Source organism: Pseudoliparis swirei, chromosome 13 (assembly GCF_029220125.1).
Source record: "Pseudoliparis swirei isolate HS2019 ecotype Mariana Trench chromosome 13, NWPU_hadal_v1, whole genome shotgun sequence".
Classification (NCBI taxonomy): domain Eukaryota; kingdom Metazoa; phylum Chordata; class Actinopteri; order Perciformes; family Liparidae; genus Pseudoliparis; species Pseudoliparis swirei.
The window spans coordinates 14,269,079-14,292,979 of NC_079400.1; the positions used below are offsets into that span (position 1 = coordinate 14,269,079).

The 23,901-nt window shown below is 47.6% G+C and overlaps 2 protein-coding genes across 2 annotated transcripts; one reads left to right on the forward strand and one right to left on the reverse strand.

The window, feature by feature from the left end:
* The first annotated feature begins 664 nt into the window (after nucleotides 1-664).
* On the forward strand, nucleotides 665-7,421 carry naglu (N-acetylglucosaminidase, alpha). The gene is made up of 6 exons (XM_056429300.1): nucleotides 665-1,160; nucleotides 3,268-3,415; nucleotides 3,705-3,851; nucleotides 4,285-4,370; nucleotides 4,700-4,956; nucleotides 5,042-7,421. Exons 1-6 carry the CDS (start codon nucleotides 748-750, stop codon nucleotides 6,244-6,246), a joined length of 2,256 nt encoding a protein of 751 aa, XP_056285275.1. The 5' UTR covers nucleotides 665-747; the 3' UTR covers nucleotides 6,247-7,421.
* Nucleotides 7,422-7,654: 233 nt separating this feature from the next.
* ipmkb (inositol polyphosphate multikinase b) lies at nucleotides 7,655-23,354 on the reverse strand. Its single transcript, XM_056429301.1, has 6 exons — nucleotides 22,043-23,354; nucleotides 16,369-16,454; nucleotides 15,142-15,238; nucleotides 14,701-14,873; nucleotides 11,212-11,293; nucleotides 7,655-10,914 (listed from the first exon to the last, which is right to left on the reverse strand). The coding sequence occupies exons 1-6, from the start codon at nucleotides 22,281-22,283 to the stop codon at nucleotides 10,148-10,150; spliced, it is 1,446 nt and encodes a 481-aa protein (XP_056285276.1). The 5' UTR covers nucleotides 22,284-23,354; the 3' UTR covers nucleotides 7,655-10,147.
* Between the last annotated feature and the right edge of the window lie 547 nt (nucleotides 23,355-23,901).

The following is a 23,901-nucleotide window of genomic DNA, read 5'->3' on the forward strand; positions in this document are numbered from 1 at the left end:
TTTGAGAGTTAAACTCTGCAGAAGGGAATGCAAACATGTATGATGGAAACGTGTGTGTCTAACATGCTGAGCTACATCATGTTTTTTTCTTAGTTATTTAAACCACAGTGAAGTTTAGTATTGATTGGTAGTGAAAGTATTCAGCTCCTTCACTTAGATATATTAGAAATAACACTGTAAATATACATGTAAAACTCCTGCGTTCATAATTTGTATGTGAAAGTGCAGAACTATATTACAAGGTACTCGTTCTGCAGAATGGACTACACAGATTTATATTAATGTATAATGGAATCTGTATTTGCATTGTTGGTTATAACAGGTTAATTCCCCTTAAAGTCACTAATAAGATGCATCACAAATAAGTTGTGATCATTTTCTGTAAAACCTTGTAGAATCTACTGCATTGTTGTAATATAAATACAAATATAATCGTATAGCACTTCTGTAATATTACCATCACGTGACAGACTGGTCACATGACAAAACTCGGAAGAATTTGTTTTCGCGGAACTGCGTCCTCTGATTGGCCGTAAACCAATCGAGGAAGCCGACCCTCTCTCTGATTGGCCGTAAACTATACTCAAGGAAGCCGACCCTCTCTCTGATTGGGTCGGAAATCAGACCCCCCGCTCTCTGATTGGCCAACAGACACGTCGCTTCCTGGTTATGTGCAAATGGTGAAATAAAGTTGTTTTTAAACCCTCGTTCCGGTGGTAAAGTCTAGCTTCTATCGGGGGACTCGACATGTCACCCAGGAGCAGCCGTGTTCCGGTTCTGGTCGTCGTGTTCTGTGTGTTTGTGACCGTCTCTTGTAAGTTCCCCACATTGGACCACCTCAAGCCGACGGCCAGCGACAAGGCGCAGGGCCGAGCGGCCGTGGAGCTGCTGAAGCGGCTGCTCGGGACCAGGTCCACGGAGTTCATCGTGTCGGTCAACCGGAGCCTCTCCAACGACAGCCTGGACGTGTGCGAGCTCCGGTCCACGAGAAACAACAAGGTGGTCGCGACGGGCAGCACCGGGGTGGCCGTGGTGACCGGCATCTACAACTACCTCAAGTACTTCTGTAACTGCCATGTGTCGTGGTCCGGGGACCAGCTGGACATGCCGCGTCCTCTGCCGAGGCTCACGGGCGTCCTGCGCATCGACACGCAGCACAGGTCAGTGACCCGAGGCGGGGACCGTGGGCCCGGGACAAAGAACCGGGAGCACGAGCTCGTGCGGTCGGCGTGTTTCCAGAACGCGCAGCGGAGCACTGCGTTGACGTTCAGTGGAGAGGTTCAACATTTGTTTTCCGTTGGCAATACGACATGGAGGGGCCGAGCGCGCGCGCTGTGATTCACGCCTCTCGCGAGTGAGCGCGCTGACTACTACAGCTCAGTTACTACGAGCGGAGGGACTACTTTGTTCTAGTTATTTCTCAGGACCATGACAAGATATACATTATTTATACAATGTAAATTATTCTAGGGCTATGAAAATAATAACAAGAAGAATACCTTTATTGATATTATATAGCACCTTTTTAACAACAACGGGTACAATACACTCATAATGCATATTTAATTTAGACCTCCACTGACGGATTACAATAACATAATTGTCATATGACATTTATATTGTCCATTAAGGAAGAGAGAGTTGGTCTATTGGACTTTAAACGTGTGCGTGCGCGCGCATGCGTGCTCTGATTACAAACTCACTACCATCAGCAAAACGCCAATAACGGACACCACCGCATCTCAGTGGCTGCTGTAGGACTTCCACGGACACCCTCAACACGCAGCTGCCTGGAGGCTTATTTTAGGAGCAGCTAAGAACATACTAGCACAAATAAAGAAGTAAAGACCCAGATAAAGTAGATGTGATATTAAAAGTCACCGTGTCTGCGTGTTTGAGTGCTGAGTACCTCCAGCGTGAGGACACACATTGCTTCACATTGCTTTTTATTGCTCTTCATTGTTTATTGTGGCCACTATGTAAACTTAGGCCACGGCCGGGCCCTTTTTAAAGGACCCTTTTCCTTTCAATTATCCGTTGTGCATTAGAGCCGCATCAGCTCACCCCAGCTATGTCATGTGCACAGTAGTTAGATTGAAGAAGCCACGGCCAGCGTTGCACTTTTCCCATGGTTCACTTTTTAAGCTGCTGGGAAGCTTCAACCGTTTACCATCTGCAGGAAACCAAAGGTTTGGACTACAGCAGAGCCGATGTGCAGTGTTGTATGACAACAACTTTAATACAACATTGACAGTTATTATAATCCCAAGCAATATGCACATCATAAATACACAAACATGTGTGATGAGTAAACTGCAGTGGTTAGGGACTTTTATTGTGAAAGGTGATCGGTCAACTTAACATTCAGTGCATTTTCTATTGTTCCGTCTCTTGTTTCTTTTGTGCTTTCTGTCTGTAAGGTCCACGAGGTCTGAAGCACGGACGCATTGGAAGAACTGGATACCGGAACATGTTTTCGTCTAACTTTCAGGTTTCCTTCTCGCGCTGGCTACGCCCTCCAGCTCTCGCTCAGCTCATAGGCTGTACATTGACATCTCATCGTGATGACGTCACCGCTTATTTATTTTTTAAATGGCTTTTCTCAGCTCGAGGGAAGTTTTACAAAAATAAAAAACCTCCATGAACCATATATTCATGATGTAAAGAAGCCTAATTGAAGTGCTTTGCAGTCCGAGGAGTCCTGTCAACAACTTCAGGGACACAAAACTGTGAATGTAAGCTGCAATACCGCCGGTGACCACTGGGCAGCAATCGGAAGCGAGGCTTAAAAACAACAGGCTGTTATTGTACCTCCAGTCTGAAGTCAGCCTCGTCATCGTTTAATGTTGAAGCTCATTTGTCCAAACACGACTACTCAGTTGTACTATTGTATAATAGTGTTTAAATTACAACTATGTATTTTAAATCATTTATAATGTTTTTTTTCTTAATTATTTGCAGTATTTTACTAAGAAGTATGGTCTTTTCAAATACACGCTACACCGAACAAGTAATACCCTCCCATGCGTCTTCCTTTGGTGTTTCCTTGTACCCACGCCTAAAACACGACTTCCTCCACTTGAGGACTATTACAGTATATTTAGACAATTCTGAATCTGGTGCTTCAACCAGTTCAGGAAAAGAAGCCAGTTGTCATGAATATGTCGAAATATGGTGAATACCATTTAAGATTGATAAATGTGCCCAATAACACACCTTTTTGTTTGTGTTTTTATAATAAACTACACGTGTGTGTGTTGAATCTAGATTCCGGTATTACCAGAACGTCTGCACCTTCAGTTACTCCTCCGTGTGGTGGGACTGGCCGAGATGGGAGAGGGAGATCGACTGGATGGCGCTCAATGGGATCAATCTGCCGCTGGCGTTCACCGGCCAGGAAGCCGTGTGGCAAGAGGTACGAGTCGAGGCTGAACGCACCAGATCCACATGAACCACAAGCAGCTCTCAGTACCCCAGGTCTGGGTGTTCCACGACGGTCTCCTTCTAGAAGGATCACGTTTGGGGATTCAGGGGTTAAGTCACGACGCACTTCATAGGTGCATTACTCTGAGCAGTAAGCAAAGTCATCAGAAGGGGAAGTGATCCGGAGAGATGGGAGGACAGTCGGTCGAAGGGGAGCAGATGCATCATACTGGTTGATTGATGTGGACGAACATCGACTCACGGAGGTGTTCCTGTCTTAGGTTTACCGAGCTCTCGGGTTGAACCAGTCGGAGATCGAGGAGTTCTTCTCTGGCGCCGCGTTCCTCGCCTGGAATCGGATGGGCAACCTGTTCCGGTTCGGGGGGCCTCTGCCACAGTCCTGGCACGTGAACCAGCTCGACCTCCAAGTACTGAAGCCGCCTCGCTTGTTAACCACCATGTGTAGAATCAGGATGTCGACCACCTGGCTGTCTGAGCTCTCATTTTAATGGACCCCTCGCAGCACGTCTATGTATAGCGGCTTCAGGTTGAACCCAGATCATCTATTCTAAACCACTTTATTTGGCGGTGAATTAAAAGATGAACACAAGTGAAATGTCATAAATGATCATAAACCATGGCGGTAACACACAACTGCACGTGTGATCCGAGCCGGTTGTTGTAACTGTGACTTCCAGCCTGTTGCATGTTTCTTCCTGGTTGTAATTAACCACACTTCTTTTTAAAAGGCCTCGTATTTCTTTTAAACTCCATTTATATTCCGTGTTTTCGAAATGTTTGTTGACGATCCAGCTGCCTTGGACTGAATCCACATCTACGTGTCTCGTTTGTTTTTCGCAGTTTAAAATCTTGGAGCGGATGAGATCCTTCGGCATGATCCCGGTGCTGCCGGCCTTCTCCGGGAACATTCCCGCGGGGATCCTCCGGTGAGCTCGGTCATGTGTCAACAATTCAGATACGAGTGTGATACCAATGGTGACCTCTAAAGTCTCATCGACCTCACTGTTGAGCACACTTCCCGTTGAGTCGGGCCATGCAGGTCCGGTATCGACGTGTTGGCCTTCAGACATTGTTGGACGTCACGTTGCGTGAACCAGTTGATGTCACGCGTGCTCTCGCCTTGAGGAACATTAAGTTGGGGTGTTTCTCTTCAACTCGAGTCAGTACACTCCGTTTAGTCCACTTCCCTGATTCTCCCGAGGGGGCGTGGCTCGGTGGCCGGCTCTGTGTCTCTGAAGTGTTTCCTGTCTTTCAGGCTGCATCCAGGAGCCAACGTCACCCGGTTGGGCCCCTGGTCCCACTTCAACTGCAGCTACTCGTGCTCCTACCTCTTGGACCCCCGAGACCCTCTTTTCCTCCGGATCGGTTCCCTCTTCCTGTCCCAGGTGGTCAAGCAGTTCGGTACAGATCACATCTACAACACCGACACCTTCAACGAGATGAGTCCTCCGTCCTCTGACCCCGCCTACCTGTCTGCGGTCAGCCGCTCCGTCTTCGCCTCGATGACCGCCGGTGAGTGTGTCGCCGTGTCCGCGGACGCTCCCCTCGCGCGGTCCTCTTCTCGTCCCTCGTCCACGTGTTCTCTCCGTCCCTCCAGTCGACCCCGAGGCCATCTGGCTGATGCAGGGCTGGCTGTTCTTCAGCGACGCGGCGTTCTGGCAGCCGGCCCAGATCCAGGCGCTGCTCCGCGGCGTGCCCCTCGGCAGGATGATCGTGCTGGACCTGTTCGCGGAGACGGAGCCCATCTTCTCCTCCACCGAGTCCTTCTACGGTCAGCCCTTCATCTGGTGCATGCTGCACAACTTCGGGGGCAACAGCGGGCTCTTCGGCACCGTGGAGAGCATCAATTCGGGGCCCTTCAAAGCCTTGCGGTTCCCCAACTCCAGCCTGGTGGGCCTCGGCGTGGCGCCGGAGGGCATCGAGCAGAACCCCGCGATGTACGAGCTGATGAGCGAGCTGGCGTGGCGCCGGCGGCCCGTCAACTTGTCCAAGTGGGCGTCGCTGTACGCGATCCGCCGCTACGGCAGCACGCAGGAGGGCCCGGTCGCCGCCTGGCGCCTGCTGTTCGCCAGCGTGTACAACTGCACGCTGCCGCATTACCGGAACCACAACCGCAGCCCGCTGGTGCGGCGGCCGTCGCTCCGCATGAACACGGACGTCTGGTACGAGCCGGCCGCTCTGTTCAAAGCCTGGAAGCTGATGATGGAGGCGGCGCCGTCCCTCATGTCCAAGGAGACCTTCCGGTACGACCTCGTGGACGTGACCCGGCAGGTCCTGCAAGTCCTGACGACTTCCTTCTACCGGGAGATCGCGGCCGCCTTCCGGAACCACAAGCTGCCGGAGCTGCTGACCGCGGGCGGCGTGCTGGTGCACGACCTCTTGCCCGAACTCGAGCGCTTGCTGAGCAGCGACCGCAACTTCCTGCTGGGCACGTGGCTGGAGCGCGCCCGGTCCCTCGCCCTCGACGAGGCGGAGGCGCAGCTCTACGACCGGAACGCCAGGAACCAGCTGACCCTGTGGGGCCCCGGTGGCGAGATCCTGGACTACGCCAGCAAAGAGTGGGGGGGTCTGATGGAGGACTACTACGCCCGGCGGTGGGGCCTGTTCGTCCGCACCCTGGTGGAGTGTCTGGACGGCGGGCGGCCGTTCAAGCAGGACGCCTTCAACCAGGCGGTGTTCCAGGTGGAGACGGGATTCATTCACAACGGCCGGAAGTACCCCACCGAGCCTCAGGGGGACACGTACGAGATCGCACGCAGGATCTTCCTCAAGTACTACCCACAGGCCCTGAAGACGCTATAGGGGGAGGACACGGCCATCTGGGGAGGGGGGAACCAAACGCGTCTCGAGAGGCCCCGCCCCCCCCAGGCCGACCCAAAACACTTGTTTTTGATTCCACTGCTCTGAAGACAAGATGTGCATATTCACGTTCCCAGAGGACGACAAAGAGATGGATTTATTGAGCCCGGTTTATTGTGTAAAAATGACTTTCTGAGCTTTCAGGGAGAGAGAATATCACAGGCACTATTTCTTGTGTATGGATCCGTCCGGTGCGTCTCTTTAACGCCTGCGGTGCCACATGCAGTGAACCAGGTGTCGGTCTCTGGACACGCGGGTCACAGGCGATGCGTTCGGCTTTAAACGCATATCCTAACACGTGGCACTCGTCCTTTAGGTCTGAGGTACTGCACATGGACCTTTAGGTGTCCGTCACCCAGGTGACCTTTAACCTTTTAATAAAAAGACATTTTCATGTCTCAGTTTGTTCGTGTGGGTGCCTTTTGATCTTGCGTTACAATCTTGGATCAAATTCCTCCACATGGTTTCTCTTATTAAAAGATAGTTTTATATGAAGATGCATTGATGTCAAACTGCCACATGTCCACATACACAGCATCACTTTCTGAAAGATATCGTCTATTTTTACGAGTCACATTAGTTACGGTTTTACTTCTGATTCCTGGAGTTTGAGTTACACGCTACATATTTTCAGAATAATTACTTTAATATTTCAACGTGAGCACAGCTTACATTCGTAATGTACCGACGCACTATGTACAATATTAGTATTCTTTATTGTATAAATGCTATTTTTGTATGATGAATTAAACTGTTTGATTCTTAACTCAAGCGCAGACAGTGGTGAGAGGAGACAAAGCCAAGTAGAGCAGTTTGATTCATATTTCTTTATTGTTGTAAAAATAATGCGCATCAGTTTAGTCGTAGACTTTTAACCATCGAGTTCTTCCTAATGTACACGATGACGTCACGGCTCCGCTCCAGGCTCAGTCACCATGGTCACTCCAGGAAATAAAAATAAAACAATGAGTTCACTTTGCATCAGGTACAGCTAATAGTGATGGCAGAAGCCCCGCCCCCTTAATCATTGGCATTCTAACCAATAGCTGTCACCCGTCAGAAAAGTGTTGGAGAATGTTTTGCATTTAACTGATGGATTAAAAAAATTAAAAAAGGTATTTTCTGTTTTTAAATGATGAATTTATGTCTAGTGAACAGCCGTATGAACACACGCTACGGCAGGGGCTCTGATTGGTCGACTCGGAGCGTGTGACAGGCAGACGGATAAATGAACATATCGAATGTAAAAGCCCTTAAATGAATGTTGCAAAGTAAATTTATTACATTAGAGACAAAAGGAACAGAATTCAGAATGATTTGAAAACAAATGCAATTTAAATCAGTTTTGTTATATGACTGAATTGATATTAGAACGCTCTCACACACACACAATCACACACCCTTGTTCCTAATTGGTTTGCATTTAAAGAAGCCTGTAAAACAGAAAAAGGCAGACAGGATGTGGCCTGGGAACACGTAATGAGCACCCTGCGCACCCCGACTGCTGCAGCGTAAAGGAGTACAAAAAGAATCGAACCCCGGCCTCAGTGACAGCCGACCTTTGCCCTGTGAGTCCCTTTGTCAACAATGCCCAGGATACAAATGCATGGTGTGGTTATTTTGTTGGTGACCACGACACAACAGGCGAGTCACAAAGCTGCCGGAATGATCAATATTCAAATTATGGACATTGAGAGAACAGAAAAGGCAGTGATTTTTAAAAAAAGAATAAAATGCAATTCTCCAACTCCTGTAAACATCCTTTAAAAACTAAAACAACTTAACTGTACATTGATTATTTCAAACAAATGAGTTTTCTGAAGAAAAAAAAAAAAAAAAGAGAAAATTGTATATTCTAAAAATCAAAACACAAGTTAATGGAGTTAGATGACAAAAGATGGTGAATTTCATACTGTTCATTATATTCATATAAGCTACATGGACTGACACCTGTGCATATCATTGGTTCAAACCCACGACTCGTTTGGACTGAACGGTGAACGCTCGTCGGAGGAAATGGAAACGGCACTTTGGAGGAAATAAATCTCATCCCGAGTTATTCCCCCCCGCGTCTGAAGGCTCCAGGAGACGTGATATGATGCTGGCTATTAATAAAGCTCGATGGGGAAAACGAGATGACGAAGGCATGAGAAACACTGGAGATATTATTTTTTTTAAATTAGCCCACCGCTAAATGAAGCTCACTGGTGCCAGTGGAAAGCTTTGGTCTTAATACAGTCTCAATAAACCCTGGGGACACACACACACACACACACACACACACACACACACACACGGGATGGAAACATCAGAATAATATCTACGAGTCTGACTGGAAAGAAAAAGAGCAACAGGACCCGGAGAAGGGACCCGGCTCTGGAGCTGAAGAACCTCTCCGTGACATGAGCCCATTCAGTCGACTTAAAGCAGCACGTTTCTATTCACTACAATCTTTAACCCCTCGTCACGCCATCGACCAATCAGCACTTCATGCATCACATGACGCACACCCCCTCCCCCCACAGGAGGTAAACAATCATCTCTCCATGGCCGACGTCCCAGTTCATGCCCAGTTATAACTACGTCATTACACTGTAATAACCTAAACCCAGAGAGCAGCTCATGGGTGATGCGTGAGTGAGGGTACTGCCCCATGAGCAATGTTACCTTTAGATGTTAGTAGTTTTATAAAAAACAGAATAAAATGCTGGCACACGGTATGACGTCAGCAATATAATATTAAAACGGAGCGGGGGGGGGGGAGGTTGGCAGTCAAACACATGAACAATAAAACAGCCATGGGTAAAAAAAAAAATTATATATATAAATATATACACACATATACACAATGTGGAAGGTCATTGTGAGGTGGACATGAAGGTCAGCGACGATGAGATAAGGACAATCATGAGATAAGACTTTATAAAACAATCGTTTAGAACAACCAGTCAGCGTGAGCATCGTCTCGCTGAGGGTACGACTCCTAGTACTAATAGTAGTAGCAGTACTCGTAGTCGTAGTAGTATTACGCATTTTCTCTTACAGTAAATTCACCTGAGTTAGAAACCTGAAGACGCCGTTTGAACAGAAACAATAAATGACGACCCGACTGACAGAACCTCTCCAGACGCATCGGCCCAGAGAGCACAGACCAATCAGAAGCCCCGCCTCGTTAGTCATCTGCAATCCAATCAACTGTGGACACACGGATAATGTTTGGAGTGCTGTGTTCTAGAAGGTATGCAGACTTCTCAAATCTTCCATCATATCCAGTCAGAATAATATCACTTGTACTGTGATGAAAGATTTGATCCATAACTCGTGTAAGTAGAGGACCGTTTTTTCCCTCAATGTTCATATTATATAAAACCTGCTCCGTATAACTGGTCGAGACGAACGGATTCCCATCAGCTCGCCACATATATCTTCATATGGCCTCCACAGACCCAACTTGAGATGTGTGCTTTACTTTTTTTTCATTACAGCCTATTTTCTATGAGTGGGGGAGTCACGTGACATTGTAGAGCGTCAGCAGGTCCTGTTGAAGCAGCGGGTCGCCTTCACGGCTCGATGAGGCACGAAATGCTGCTGATCACAGGGAAACACACAGAGAGAGAGAGAGAGACAGAGAGAGAGGCCTGACAGATCGTCACAAACAGGTGAGATGATGATGACGATGGCTCTGTTTATAATATTCACTCTTTTGATTCTTCCCCCTCTCCTTTGAAAGTGTCTTCTGAGGAGAGAGAGCGAAGTTGGCAATGGGAGACTTTGTTGTTCACTGAGCAGGAGGTCAGGAGGAGGTCGGGTGGAGGTCAGGAGGAGGTCGGGTGGAGGTCGCGCTCTAGGCGGCGTCACACAGGATCTGCTCCAGCACCGTCAGCAGGTGCTTGAGGCCGTAGATGTATCCGTGGTCGTGGCTCTCGTTGGGGAAAACATGTGCAAAGTCGATCATCCTGACCTCCACCTCCTCCTCCTCCTCCTCCTCTCCGCTCCCCTCTGTCCCCCGTCCTTGAAGCTCCTCCTCCTCCTCTCGCCTCACCCCTCCTCCATCCTCCTCCTCCTCCTCCTCTCCTTCCAGTTGCGATTTGTTTCCGTTGCCGTTGGGCGGCGCTTCAGTTCGTTTCCACGCCGAGTTGTCCTCGCCGCACAGCGGCGAGAGCTCCGGGCTCGCCGGCGTCCCGCCGGCATCGCCGTTGCCACAGAGACGGCCCCTGGCACAGCGGTGGTGGTGGTGGCCCTCCTTCCTGTGGTTGGTGTAGATGCTGGCCAGGCTGCAGTCCCAGGGCGCCGCCACCCGGATGTTGTTGTTGTTGTACTCGGCCACCTCCTCGTCCTCGCCCAGCCGCGCTCTCCCCTCGCCGCCCGGCGACGACAGCGTGGCGGTGTCCGCGCCGGTGGGGCTGACGGACGGGCTGCTGAGGAGGGACGACAGGGAGGAGGAGGAGGAAGAGTAGGGGAGCCCCTCGTAGACGAAGAGCAGGGAGCTGGCGTAGAACACCATCTGCTGCTGGGACTCGAACCAGCGGAGGATGCACTGGACTCTGTGGATGCTCGAGGACACGGCGTCCTTCCTCAGCCGCACGCCGTTGTGGAAGAAGTTAGCCAGGCCTGGAGGAGAGGAGAGGGGGGGGAGGAGAGGAGAGAGGAGAGGGGAGAGAGAAAGGGCGGAAAAGAGAGAAAGGAGAGAGGGAGGAAAAGGAAGAAAATGGGAAAGGAGAGGAGAAAAGACAAGAGGACAGGAGAGGACATGAGAGGAGAAAGAAGGAGAGGAGACCAGAGGAGGAAAGAGGAAAGGGAAGAGCAAAGGCCGTAGGAGGAAAGGATTAGGAGAGAGGTGAGAGGAGAGAGTTAAGCATCCTTGAAGCAGTGAGGAGTTCTCTCGTTCATCTCTTGAACCGGCCGTACCGTCTTTGATGGAGCCCGGGCCCAGCCCTCTCCCGTAGTGCTGGTCGTACGAGTCAAACGTGTCGCTGCACATCTTGTACACCTGAAGACATGACGTCACAATATGATCATGATGCTTCCCACTGCGACTCACCGCCTCCCTCTAGTGGCCCACGGCTGCACTCACACCCGGAACGTGCTCCGGACCCTCAGTGTTCCTGCGGGTCTCTTCTTCAGAGGCCTCACCTTTGACCCCTAAGCCACCAGGCGACATTGAAAGACCCTGACCTTTGACCTCGCAGCCTCTGTTGCTCACCGATAGAGGCAGCGGTGCATAGCGACCCCCGCGCTCTGTGACGGGTCTGGCTAAAGATGTCTAAACCATAATTTCTTAATCCATGAACATGAATATTCAACTCTGTTGAAGTGGACTCACATGATCACATGATCACGTCGACCAGTCTTATGAACGCTCCTCACCGTTTCAACGACACATTTTGCTTTTTATTTCCAACACAACTTCCAGAATGAGCTTCAGATGAGAATGAAGCAGAGCATAAATATATAAAATATAAAAGCCACACGTGTGTGGTGCGTGCTTAAGTGAGGAGGAAACATTCTCTCAACCCTTAATCACCTCTTTTTTTTTTTTTCTTTCTTTATCTTTTCCTTTCTATCTTTTCTCGTCCTCCCACACCATGCCTCCTCCACCAGGAGGTCATTACGCTAACGACGCTCTAAACAAACAGCTGATTGTGGAGTTCCCCTCAAAGCACCGCGCCCAACTTCCTCCACCCATCTCTGTTCTTCCACCGGCAAACAGACATAAACTCATGTTTACAATGTTTACTGAGGGAATACATCGAGAGAGAAGTAGAGTCATTACATAGACTTCTATACAACCAGAGGAGTCACCCCTGGTGGCCAGGAGAGAGAATGCAGCTTTAACACATGAAGCATAGACTTCAATACAACCGGAGGAGTCACCCCTGGTGGCCAGGAGAGAGAATGCAGCTTTAACACATGAAGCATAGACCAGACTTCTCTTTGAAACATTATAAACTAGAACGGGCACTCGGTAGAGCGCATACTTTCGCATATCACACGATTGGGCATTGAATTATGAACATTTTGGCATTAGTTGCATGCCAATTGGATAAAAATATACCGTGCTATGGTAAAAAGAAGATGTTGACCTTTTCATGACCTTGACCTTTGACCCGATCGATCCCAAAATCGAATCAAATGGTCCCCGGATAATAACCAATCATCCCACCAAATTTCATGCGATTCGGTTTAATACTTTTTGACTCATGCGAATAACACGCACGCATACAAATACACGGCGATCAAAACATAACCTTCCGCATTTTCAATGCGAAGGTAATAATCAGGTGCTCTGTTCTAAGAATGTGGGTTATCTTAATGTGGATAGTTACAGCACATTAGAAGACACACATTCAGCTAACACTCTGATTAAAGGTGAATGCTTGACAAGAATAGGTCTCTTCTCGTCTCCACGCGTTCACCTTCTGCCCAGAGAGAACGTCACAGCTCACACGATGAAGCGGATTCACACCGGGCATCAGGGCAGACCCTCAATCGGCCGTTTCTTACTCAAACACACACCTGCAGCTAATATATTACACACTACAGCCCCCCCCATACTGTCTCTCTCTGATGCATCATGGTGATGAATGTGTACATTGACAGCTTAGCAGGATGGTGGCGAGTCACACCCAACGGGTTACATTATTACATTTAACATCTTCTAATAATGTTACGCATGAAGCCAGGTCTCACTGTCAATCTGAGGAAAATTAAATACGGCCGGTAAAGCTGTGCCACTGAATTTTCTTTTTAAGCGTGTCTTTTCTTAACTTTATCAGCGACAAAGTGGACACTCCGGACTAGTTTACCTGGATGAGTCTTTTGGTCGGAGCAGCTCAGCTGAACAGGACAATGAAGCAAAAGTAGAATAACACCGGTTCTAATAAGAGCGTGGATACTAAATAAATATTAAAGCATTGCCATCATAATTACATCTCACTTTGACCGAGTGGGTTCAGCCTGGTGGACTTTGAGAGCAGCAGACTGCAGGTGAGGACCGGCTCACTAATGATTGACCAGGTGCAGTAAGGAGTGTGAGGAGCTGACGGCTACGGGACGCTGCGCCGGCAAAAGAAAACTAATCAACAAGTTTCCTGTTTGATTCAATGAAAGACGTGTGCATAAAAATCAATATCTATGGAAACTGAAGTACAAGTGTAAGTTCAAAGATGGCCGACGTCCCGCAGTGGCGTGCACATTAACTCGGTATAAAGTCTCAATATAGACAGAGAGCCGCCGCGTGTTTCCTGCTGCAGACGACGGGCGACGATACGAGGAGCTGCGATGGAAACGGATGCAGAGATAGCGGCTTCGCTATCTGACAGAGGCGTGTTCTACAGATTCATCCAACAGATGCACATCAACTGTGTGTGTGTGTGTGTGTGTGTGTGTTATGGGCTGTACCGCTCCGTCAACAGAGCCAACATAGTTCACATATCACATGGGTTAAACATTGACAGGCAGTCAGGAGCTTGTGTGTGTGTGTAAATATATATATATTTATATTTATTTATTTATATATATACACATATATATATTAATTTATTTATATATATATATATAATATATTTATCGTTTGTTGAATGCATTTTGCTCTTCTGTTTTTTTTCTTCCCCTTTACGTCTGAGCCCCTCGGTAGAGTTGTAAATTGTTTTGTTAACGAATAAAGTTTTGGTGAAGTAGAAGCAAATTAATACAACAGAGTTTAAAAAGGCCTTTTAATAACTGTTCTCTTTTTTCCCTGAGATTAAATTGCACATCAATACGTTTTTTTCCTCTTCTGAGTACTTAACGAAAGCATCGACCAATCACGTCGTGTGGAACGGACTTATTGAAAACCAAAACTGTTCATCCACACAAAGTGCTAACCAAGACCGGAGACCAGATCACACCAGTGGTCCTTCTGGTCTCACCTTTCACAATAAAAGCCGAGACAAACACAGTGTGCAACTCAAATTCACACATAACATCTGGCTGAGGAGGAAACTCAATAAAACACAGCGATGGCGTCATGTATTGGTCCAGCCCTCAGTGTATGAAGACCTCAACGTACGAGTCCACACCGTCTCGGGGCCAACACCATGTACGTGAGGGACGCCCGGACCCGCACCTCTAGGGTCTAGTCACCGGGTGGGGACTGATACATTCTTGTAATTCTCTTGCTGCTTAGAAGAATTACGTTTTTTTTTATAGTAACACCCCAAACCTCAAGAGAAGAAACCTCATAACTGGGACGGTTCATCAGAGATCATCAATGAATAAACATGTGACCGAACATCATCCCAGACATCCACCCAGGCTGCAGCCAGCGGGAACACATGACCTCTGACTGCAGGCGGAGGCTTTAACCCTCGCTGGCGTGCACACTTCCTCAGAGGAAAAGGTCAGCAGGTCACTCACCCGCATGCCGAGGACCAGGAAGCCGATCTCCTCCATCAGCGGGTACTTCCGGATCTGCTGCTCGCGCTTCTCCTGCGAGGCGAACGGGTCGTAGCTGCGCTGGCCCAGCTTCACGTCCATGATGCACGGCCGGGCGAAGCGCCGCGTCACGTCCTCCAGCTTCAGGTACAGGTCTGGACGCGGGGACAAGAGTCGGAGAGCCGGTGAAAGAATGAAACGGAGCCGACGCCATCGATCCTTAGAGAGAGGTTCACGGTATTTTGCACCCCCCCCCCCCCATTTATCAGTATTGATTAATAAGTATCCACTATCGGTCTGTAGAGTATACGATAGGACCAACTGGTTCACCTCACCTGCATGTATTTCGGACTTGGACTCTAGAGGGAAGTGGACACACTTACACACCCACAGAAACACACACACACACACATACACTCTTACCATTGGGGCTGTCCGGAGAGGACCAGGTGCCGTAGTACTTGGGCAGATGATTCTGGAGCTGCAGAAGGCATGGGTCACAGCAGTCCTCTGCATACACCTAGCGCAGGTACACACACACATTACACACTATACAGTATGTACATGTGGAGAATATTTAATGTAGAAGTTAAAACAAAAAAAGCCATCACACTTGTGATGTATAGAGATTTATTTTAAAATGTAACATTTTTGAAAGAATGTCAAAGTATAAGGGACACCGAGTAAGAAAAGACACCTACACTACTACTGAGGACACTTCTCCTCTCAGAGGACACGTGAGGACACTACTCCTCTCAGAGGATACATCAGGACACTACTCCTCTCAGAGGACACTTCTCCTCTCAGAGGATACGTGAGGACACTACTCCTCTCAGAGGACATTACTGTGTGCAGAACAAGGCATAGCGCGGTTGGAGTGAGTCCCGTGACCCGGTGAGTAGACGTGAGATTAGTTCAGAGAGCCGACATGAGGCCGTGGCTCACTGCTCTATGAGAGCTGCTGAGGCCGACTGGGCTGCTAAGCTGCAGAGCAAACACGGAGCGGTGCAGGCCAATTAGTAACGTGGGGCTAACTAAACAAACTGAAGCGACACACCACTGAGGCGGGCTACCATTCCATCTGTTGCTGCATTGCCATAGTGTGAGCAAGGCGATACGATGAGGTTTAGATGACTCCATCACAGCATAAAGAACTAGAATGGGCACTCGGTAGAGCGCATACCTTCGCATTTCACAAGATTGGGCATTGAATTATGAAAATGTTGGCATTAGTTGCATGCCAATTGGATAAAAATTGACCGTGCTATGGTAAAAAGAAGATTTTGACCTTTCCATGACCTTTGACCCGATTGATCCCAAAATCTAATCAAATGGTCCCCGGATAATAACCAATCATCCCACCAAATTTCATGCGATTCGGTTTAAAACTTTTTTTGTTATGCGAGGAACACGCATACAAATAAATAAATAAATAAATACACGGCGATCAAAACATAACCTTCCGCATTTTCAATGCGAAGGTAACAACAAGAAAACACATGTTGCAGAATTCATTCTTACAGATGTAGATGTTGAATTATTTATATATATATTTATTCAATATAAATAATAAAGCTGGTCAATATGTGTAAGAAAGCAAGAGGAATGAGCCGCGCGTGTTGCCGTGGCGGTGTGCAGGCTGTGCGTTACCATGCTGTAGAACTGCATCTCCCGGGGCCCTCGGGGCGGAGGCTGGAGCTGCTTCAGGACCGTCCCGTCCGGATGCTGCAGGATGCCTGCGAGGGGGACGAAAGAGGGCCGTCAAAACCTCCAGCGCTGAAGGAACAGGAAGCAACCGGTGAAGAGACGAGGTTAACGCGCAATGTCGAATCGTTAAAAAACCTGGCGTTCAGCGAACACGCAACCCGGACAGCGGCGATGAAACACGAGCGAGGAGACGGGCAGGTGGAGGCGAAGAGGAGGAACAGAAGAAAGATCCAGAAACGTCTCAGAACCCCCGACTGACCAGAGCTCTTACATGACATTTAGCCGACGCTTTTATAGAACAGCTACGTGGAGCAATTAGGGGTTAAGAGCCTTGCTCAAGGACACGCCGACTAGGCCTAGCCGGGGAATCGAACCGCCGACCTTGTCATTAAAAGACCGACCTGCTAGCTGCCGACCCAACGGGGTCAGGCATCGCTCGGTAAGCTTTCCGAACATCTCTGGCAATAGTCGGCGCTCCAGAGGCGCCGCGGCCCGCGTGGAGTTACCAGTTCCACCGGAAGAGCAGGCCGCCGCCGCCGCCGCGACGCCTCCGGAGCGTCTGACGGAAACATTAATGAGACGGTTGATCACAAGACAAACACAACACCGAGTCACCGGGGCGATGACGTCGCGCTGCCGCCAGCGCCATAGAAACCACTCTGAGCTGTGATGACATGTAAAAAAGAATAGAATAGAATATACACTTTTATTAATCCCCAAGGGGAAATTAGTTCTCTGCATTTAACCCATCCTTAGTTATTAAGGAGCAGTGGGCTGCGGTGAAGCGCCCGGGAAGCAACTGGGGGTTTAGTGCCTTGCTCAAGGACACTTCGACTTGCAACTAATGGGGAGAGCGGGGATCGAACCCACAACCTTGCGGGGATCAAGCCCACAACCTTGCGGTTGCTGGACGGCCCTCTTACCCCACTGAGCTAAAGCCACCCCACAGAGAGCACAGAGAGCACGTTCAATGACTTCCACACCCTGCAGTGGGACGTCATGGAAACACAATGCCGCTCCTCTCTATTGCAAGCCTGTTCTTTAAATGACAATGACGGAATACATTCATTCATTCATTCTTCACTGTTTTGAGTTGCATTAAATTAGTTTGGTGGCCACTACATGTGTCGGCCTTGTTGGCCTCCTTCCATGTGGAGAGAAAGACGCAGTTAGGAGGAGAGGAGTGTCCCGTTACTTAATCGCAGGCTGACCACAGCTGGACTGGAGGATTAGTCTGCTCCACTGTCTCCAGATTCTTCAAAGAACACAGATGTGTACACGCACACTGACCCTAATTTTTATATACACTACCGTTCAAAAGTTTGGGATCACCCAGACAATTTCGTGTTTTCCATGAAAACTCACACTTTTATTTATCAAATGAGTTGCAAAATGTATAGAAAATATAGTCAAGACATTGACAAGGTTAGAAATAATGATTTGTATTTGAAGTATTAATTTTTTTCTTCAAACTTTGCTTTCGTCAAAGAATGCTCCTTTTGCAGCAATTACAGCATTGCAGACCTTTGGCATTCTAGCTGTTAATTTGTTGAGGTAATCTGTTGAAATGTCACCCCACGCTTCCTGAAGCACCTGCCACAAGTTGGATTGGCTTGATGGGCACTTCTTGCGGACCATACGGTCAAGCTGCTCCCACAACAGCTCAATGGGGTTGAGATCTGGTGACTGTGCTGGCCACTCCATTACAGACAGCATGCCAGCTGCCTGCTTCTTCCCTAAATAGGTCTTGCACAATGTGGAGGTGTGCTTTGGGTCATTGTCCTGTTGGAGGAGGACATTGGCTCCAATCAAGCGCTGCCCACAGCGTTGCAAAATGGAGTGATAGCCTTCCTTATTTAAAATCCCTTTTACCTGGTACAAATCTCCCACTTTACCAGCACCAAAGCAGCCCCAGACATCACATGACCTCCACCATGCTTGACAGATGGTGTCAGGCACACTTCCAGCATCTTTTCACCTGTTCTGCGTCTCACAAATGTTCTTCTGTGTGATCCAAACACCTCAAACTTGGATTCATCTGTCCATAACACCTTTTTCCAATCTTCCTCTGTCCAATGCCTGTGTTCTTTTGCCCATACCAATCTTTTCTTTTTATTGGCCAGTCTCAGATATGGCTTTTTCTTTGCCACTCTGCCTAGAAGGCCAGCATCCCGGAGTCGCCTCTTCACTGTCGACGTTGACACTGGCGTTTTGCGGTTACCATTTAAAGAAGCTGCCAGTTGAGGACCTGTGAGGCGTCTATTTCTCAAACTAGAGACTCTAATGTACTTGTCTTCTTGCTGAGTTGTGCACCGGGGCCTCCCACTTCTCTTTCTGCTCTGGTTAGAGCCCGTTTGTTCTGTTCTCTGAAGGGAGGAGTACACACCGCTGTAGGAAATTTTCAGTTTCTTTGCAATTTCTCGCATGGAATAGCCTTCATTTCTAAGAACAAGAATAGACTGGTGAATTTCACATGAAAGTTCTTTTTTTCTGGCCATTTTGAGAGTCTTATCGAACCCACAAATGTGATGCTCCAGATAATCAACTAGCTCAAAGCAAGGCCAGTTTTATAGCTTCTCTCATCAGCAAAACAGTTTTCAGCTGTGCTAACATAATTGCACAAGGGTTTTCAAGGGTTTTCTAATCATCCATTAGTCTTCTAAGGCGATTAGCAAACACAATGTACCATTAGAACACTGGAGTGATAGTTGCTGGAAATGGGCCTCTATACACCTATGGAGATATTTCATTAGAAACCAGATGTTTCCACCTAGAATAGTCATTTACCACATTAACAATGTAGAGAGGGTATTTCTGATTAATTTAATGTTATCTTCATTGAAAAAAACAATGCTTTTCTTTGAAAAATAAGGACTTTTCTAAGTGATCCCAAACTTTTGAACGGTAGAGTATATATATATACACATATATTTTTATTTGTATATTTATAGATTTAAAAAAAATATATATATATATTTATATTAATACATATATATATTAATATAAATATATAGACAAATAAATATTTTTATATAAATATATATATATTTTTTAATGTATGTTTTTCTTTAATGTATATATATATATGTATATATATGAAAGGATTGGTACTGGTTCTACCACATAACACTCAATCCATGATGACCAGCCGCTCTTTGTGAATTCTTTAGTCCTCGACTCCAGAACCCTGACCTTTAGACCATGGTAGCGTCATGTGGGTGAAAGGGTTCAAAAGACCTGAAGGATCCACACGGAGCAGCTGACAGGTGAGCACGACTGAGTCACACAGTTGGACTTTCACCCTCTGCCTCTCTGTCTTGCGTCAGAGCCTGTAAGTTCATTACGATCCAACTACTAGACTGGAGACCTGGGGGAGCCGGAGCCTGGAGGGAGAGGGTGGGGGGGGGTATGCGGGAACATTTTCAGTCAGCCAGAGTACAAGCTGAACAGGATTCCAATGCTTGCTCTGCAACAGTCCCGGAGATGTAAGGAAGCTTCTGGCTGGGTCTCAATGCAGCAGCCCCCCCCCCCCCCTCACCGGCCTGGTGGCGTGGTCGTGGGCCTCGTTATGTAGGGCCCAGAGCAGACCACGGTACCGTCAAATACACTGCGTCCCTGAAGGCCTCCATCTCAGAAATACTACAACACAGACACCAATGACAGACACTATTTAACGTAATAAAAGATTTTAATAAACTGAAAGCAGCCAAATGTGCCCCATAAGATAAATGCAGTTCCACATTTGTTTTGTTATTGGTGATATTCAAATATTTGGGTTGCACAATGCGTCGGTGCTTTACTGCCAACTTAAGAGGTTTGACTTCTGGGTGTAAACTTTGACAACGTCCCAAACCGAAGAGCCGGCTGAACCAGAGGACACTGAGGGCTCCAGAAAATGGACATTGGTCTCCGTCTCTGAGCAGCACACGGGACATGCTCACGCTCTCATTACTGCACGTCTTCAGTAACTCAAAGTACAAAGGGGTCTATAAACGGAAAGCATCAGATTTCATTGACGGCAACCAAGAGTTGATGCTTTAAAACTTTTAGATGTTCGTGTCACGTACCATTTGGAAAATTTGGGGCAGCGACAGGCGAATAAATGGGATGTAATGTACGTTTACGGCCGCAATTAATGATTGCTTTCGTTATTGCTACCTTCATCAATCATTACCTGAATTTATCGCTTAGTTTACAGAATGTCACCGTACTGTGATTCATCTCAGAGCTCATTGTGAATAAATGAACATCACACATAACGATAGTCTCTGCAGTGATTTGATAAAGGCGAATAAACAAGTAAAAACTGACTACAGGGACAATAGATGTCTGACCCCCAGCAAGTCGAAGAATATTTATTTCATTTTTTAACCAGAAACAGCTAATCTTCACACTGAAGCTGTAACCAGGAAATTATAAATCAATTAAATTCAAATAATTAGTGTGCACACATTTTACATTTGGGGCATAAGAGAGTTGAGGTGAAAGATGATGATGATAATAATAATAATAATAATCCATCCATTATCAATACCGCTTCATCCTCATTAGGGTCGCTGGAGCTGATCCCAGCTGACAATGATAATAATAATAATAATTCAAACTTATATAGCGCTTTTCTAAATACACAAAGAAGCTTAATACTTTTTTTTTAATCACAAATGGTATTGGGAGAGAAGGCGGTCGGATCGGTGCCACCTAACTGATGTCTGTGAATCACATGAAGGATTAATCAATATATCACTGGATACATGATGGTATTTTACTTCTGCTCCATTCGCGCTCACACTGACTTATCACCCCAGAGGGGAATCACGCAGCGTTTGACTGAACCTGGTTGATTCATCGTGCCCGGAGTCACGAGGAGCTCATAAAGAGGTAGAACTGATCATCGGCAGACGAGTTCAGTCTCACACGTCAGACTTCTGCTTTACAACCCCGGTGAGGCCGTCACTCCACACGGGGAATCCAGGTCGACGTTGGGTCCTCACATCAAAAGGAAACACTGTGTACACGACACCTAAAACGGCTCATGTTAAACAGGAACACGTACAACACAGAAAAGAAAGAAACTTGTGGACAGACAGGTTTGTCCTGGTCAGCTCCGCACCTTGTCTGATAACACACACGCACACACACAATGGAGGCTTTAACGCAGCCAGCTGTCCAGTGGACGTGAATGACAGCGTGTGCCAGTGAAGATTGGAGGGAGAACAGGGACGTCATGTTCACAAATGATCTCAGATCAGATTGTGAGCGGGCAACAACACGTGTGGAATGGTGTTGGCGCAGCAGAGTGACAACAGGATCGGATTCATTCCCACAGGTGAAGGGATCCCAACTCCTACCTGTGTATCCATGGGAAAGTACTTAAAAAGCATCATGCCAAACCTGTATATCACTAAAATCTCCCAATGCTGACAGCTTCCACCAGGTGTGAGTACCTGGTGGAAGCCAGGAATGTTGCCACAAATATCATATTTCACTTCCCATTTGGTGAAAACTGTATTCTGCACCCAAACCATTCACAATGTCCTCAGCAGCTTGTAGTAAAGCAATGTTCATCTTAAACGTGTTCTAAAAAAATGCATTTGTTTAAAGTTCCGTGAGTACTCACCCACTGTATCTACTCCGTACTTGTGCCCCGCCACCTGGTGTGACAGCGGGACGCAGCCGTTCAGGTGAGCCTGGCCGTGGGGCCCCGGTGGCCGCTGACCGCACGTCTCTTTCCCGGGGTGGCCGCCGGAGAGCCGCCGCGGGGAGAGGCTGACCCCGACGGCGCCTGACCCGGGGGTCAGCTCCAGTCTTCCGAGAGCCAGAGACGAGTCCATCATCACTTGACGCTGAGTTGTTGACATTTGCAACAAAATAGTATTTTGTTGCAATATGTATATATATATACATATATATATATATATGTATATATATTGTGCGTTACGTCTTTGTCCAAGAAAAAATATAAAATAAAAAAAGTAATCGATATCGATTCACATGCTGTTATTACGTAAGCACAAAACACAGCCGCGCGCACGGATCGTTAGGGCGTGAGGTGGAGAAGCCCTCATGGAAGTGGTCCAGTCCAGACGAAACCAGCACCGCAGCTCCGCTCGTGTTCGCCGCCTTCGACCGCCGACAACCGGCACGCTGACGGACGGAGACACGGTTGTAATCCCCGCTGTGGCCGCTAGTGAAACAGGGCTCCCGAAGCAGCGTCAATTCAATGATTTTCATATCTTAAAACAGAAGCATAAATACAACCTGGCCACATCCCACTTCCTATAAGTGTCAAAACGGCAGGAGGGAGCACGACTGCCGCTCGCGGTTTTCAAAATAAAACGAATGGCGACGCGAGTACCACGTGAACGTAAAGGTGGAGGTCTCTGTCGCTGTTCAGCAGCGCGCTGTCGTTTTCATCTTCGCGTTACGTGCCGGTTTAATCCCAAACGTCGTTATTTAATGTAAAAAACAAATACGTTAGGCACCTTTATTGCGAAGGCAACGTCACCCAACGTCCGGTCTTATCTCGATCGAGTGCGGCTAGCTTGACGTAGCTCCACTTCCTCGCTCCAGAGATGCAAATACTGTTGTCTCTCAAAAACGGTGATGTTACGACAAACTTGAGAGGGATATCCAGTTTCAGGAAGTAAACAAGAAAGCGGGCAGGACGAATGGAGGCAATACAGTTGCATACAGAGGATATTCAGTTGTGGTTTTGATTGCTAAGTCATCGATACTGTCCATCAGGCTGCTTAGCAAGCCCCTCCTCGCGTCACAACCCAGCGGACCAGAGGGACATCACACTCGCTGTACACCCGCCCTCAGGGCGAAGGGCTATCCGCTGAAGATGAGCACACGCGCGGTGCATAGTCGAACTCAAATCCATGGTATTAAAAGGCAGACTGCTCCCCAGCTGTAGATATCCAGGTCGGTGTAGGCGGCTACCTTACTACGTATCAAACCGCCCAACGCCTCCCACACGTTTGCGACACTTTACGTTACTGTCGCAAAACACAGGATACCTTCGCGGCGACCGCAGCAGCAGCAGCTTTGATTTGTTTGTGCTTGCCATGCAGTGAAATGGATGGCAAGTGCAATGTTTGTATTTATTCATTAATTGTGTGTGCATCGTTCCCTCCAACCGGTGACACTAGTCTATCACGTATGACCTGGAGATGATAACATTTTAGTATGGGTTACTTATGAACCTATACCAATAGATTATGTTTCAGATGAGAGAAGATGTCTAAACTTTTTAATTCGTAATTATTATTTTTAAACTACTCTGTTCTACTACAGTGAGTTTGTGCAACATATCCGTGATTGCTGAAGAAAAAGTAAGTTTTTTTAAAACACTGAAATGATTAAAAGACTCATAACGGATCGCATGTGAAGTACGTTATCTGAGGGGAAATGACCCACCCGGAGACATGATCCATCATATGAGACTTCCGGACGTGTCTATGTCTCTAATTGCGA

What these genes read in the sequence shown, in the direction of transcription:
- naglu (XM_056429300.1), top strand. Translation starts at nt 748, where the DNA reads ATGTCACCCAGGAGCAGCCGTGTTCCGGTTCTGGTCGTCGTGTTCTGT. An exon ending in TGAACCAGCTCGACCTCCAA is followed by an intron (nt 3,852 to 4,284) that starts GTACTGAAGCCG and finishes TGTTTTTCGCAG; the next exon opens with TTTAAAATCTTGGAGCGGAT. An exon ending in CTTCGCCTCGATGACCGCCG is followed by an intron (nt 4,957 to 5,041) that starts GTGAGTGTGTCG and finishes CCGTCCCTCCAG; the next exon opens with TCGACCCCGAGGCCATCTGG.
- ipmkb (XM_056429301.1), bottom strand. Translation starts at nt 22,283, where the DNA reads ATGTCAACAACTCAGCGTCAAGTGATGATGGACTCGTCTCTGGCTCTC. An exon ending in GTACGGAGTAGATACAGTGG is followed by an intron (nt 16,455 to 22,042) that starts GTGAGTACTCAC and finishes TCCCCCTCGCAG; the next exon opens with GCATCCTGCAGCATCCGGAC. An exon ending in AGATGCAGTTCTACAGCATG is followed by an intron (nt 15,239 to 16,368) that starts GTAACGCACAGC and finishes TACCTGCGCTAG; the next exon opens with GTGTATGCAGAGGACTGCTG.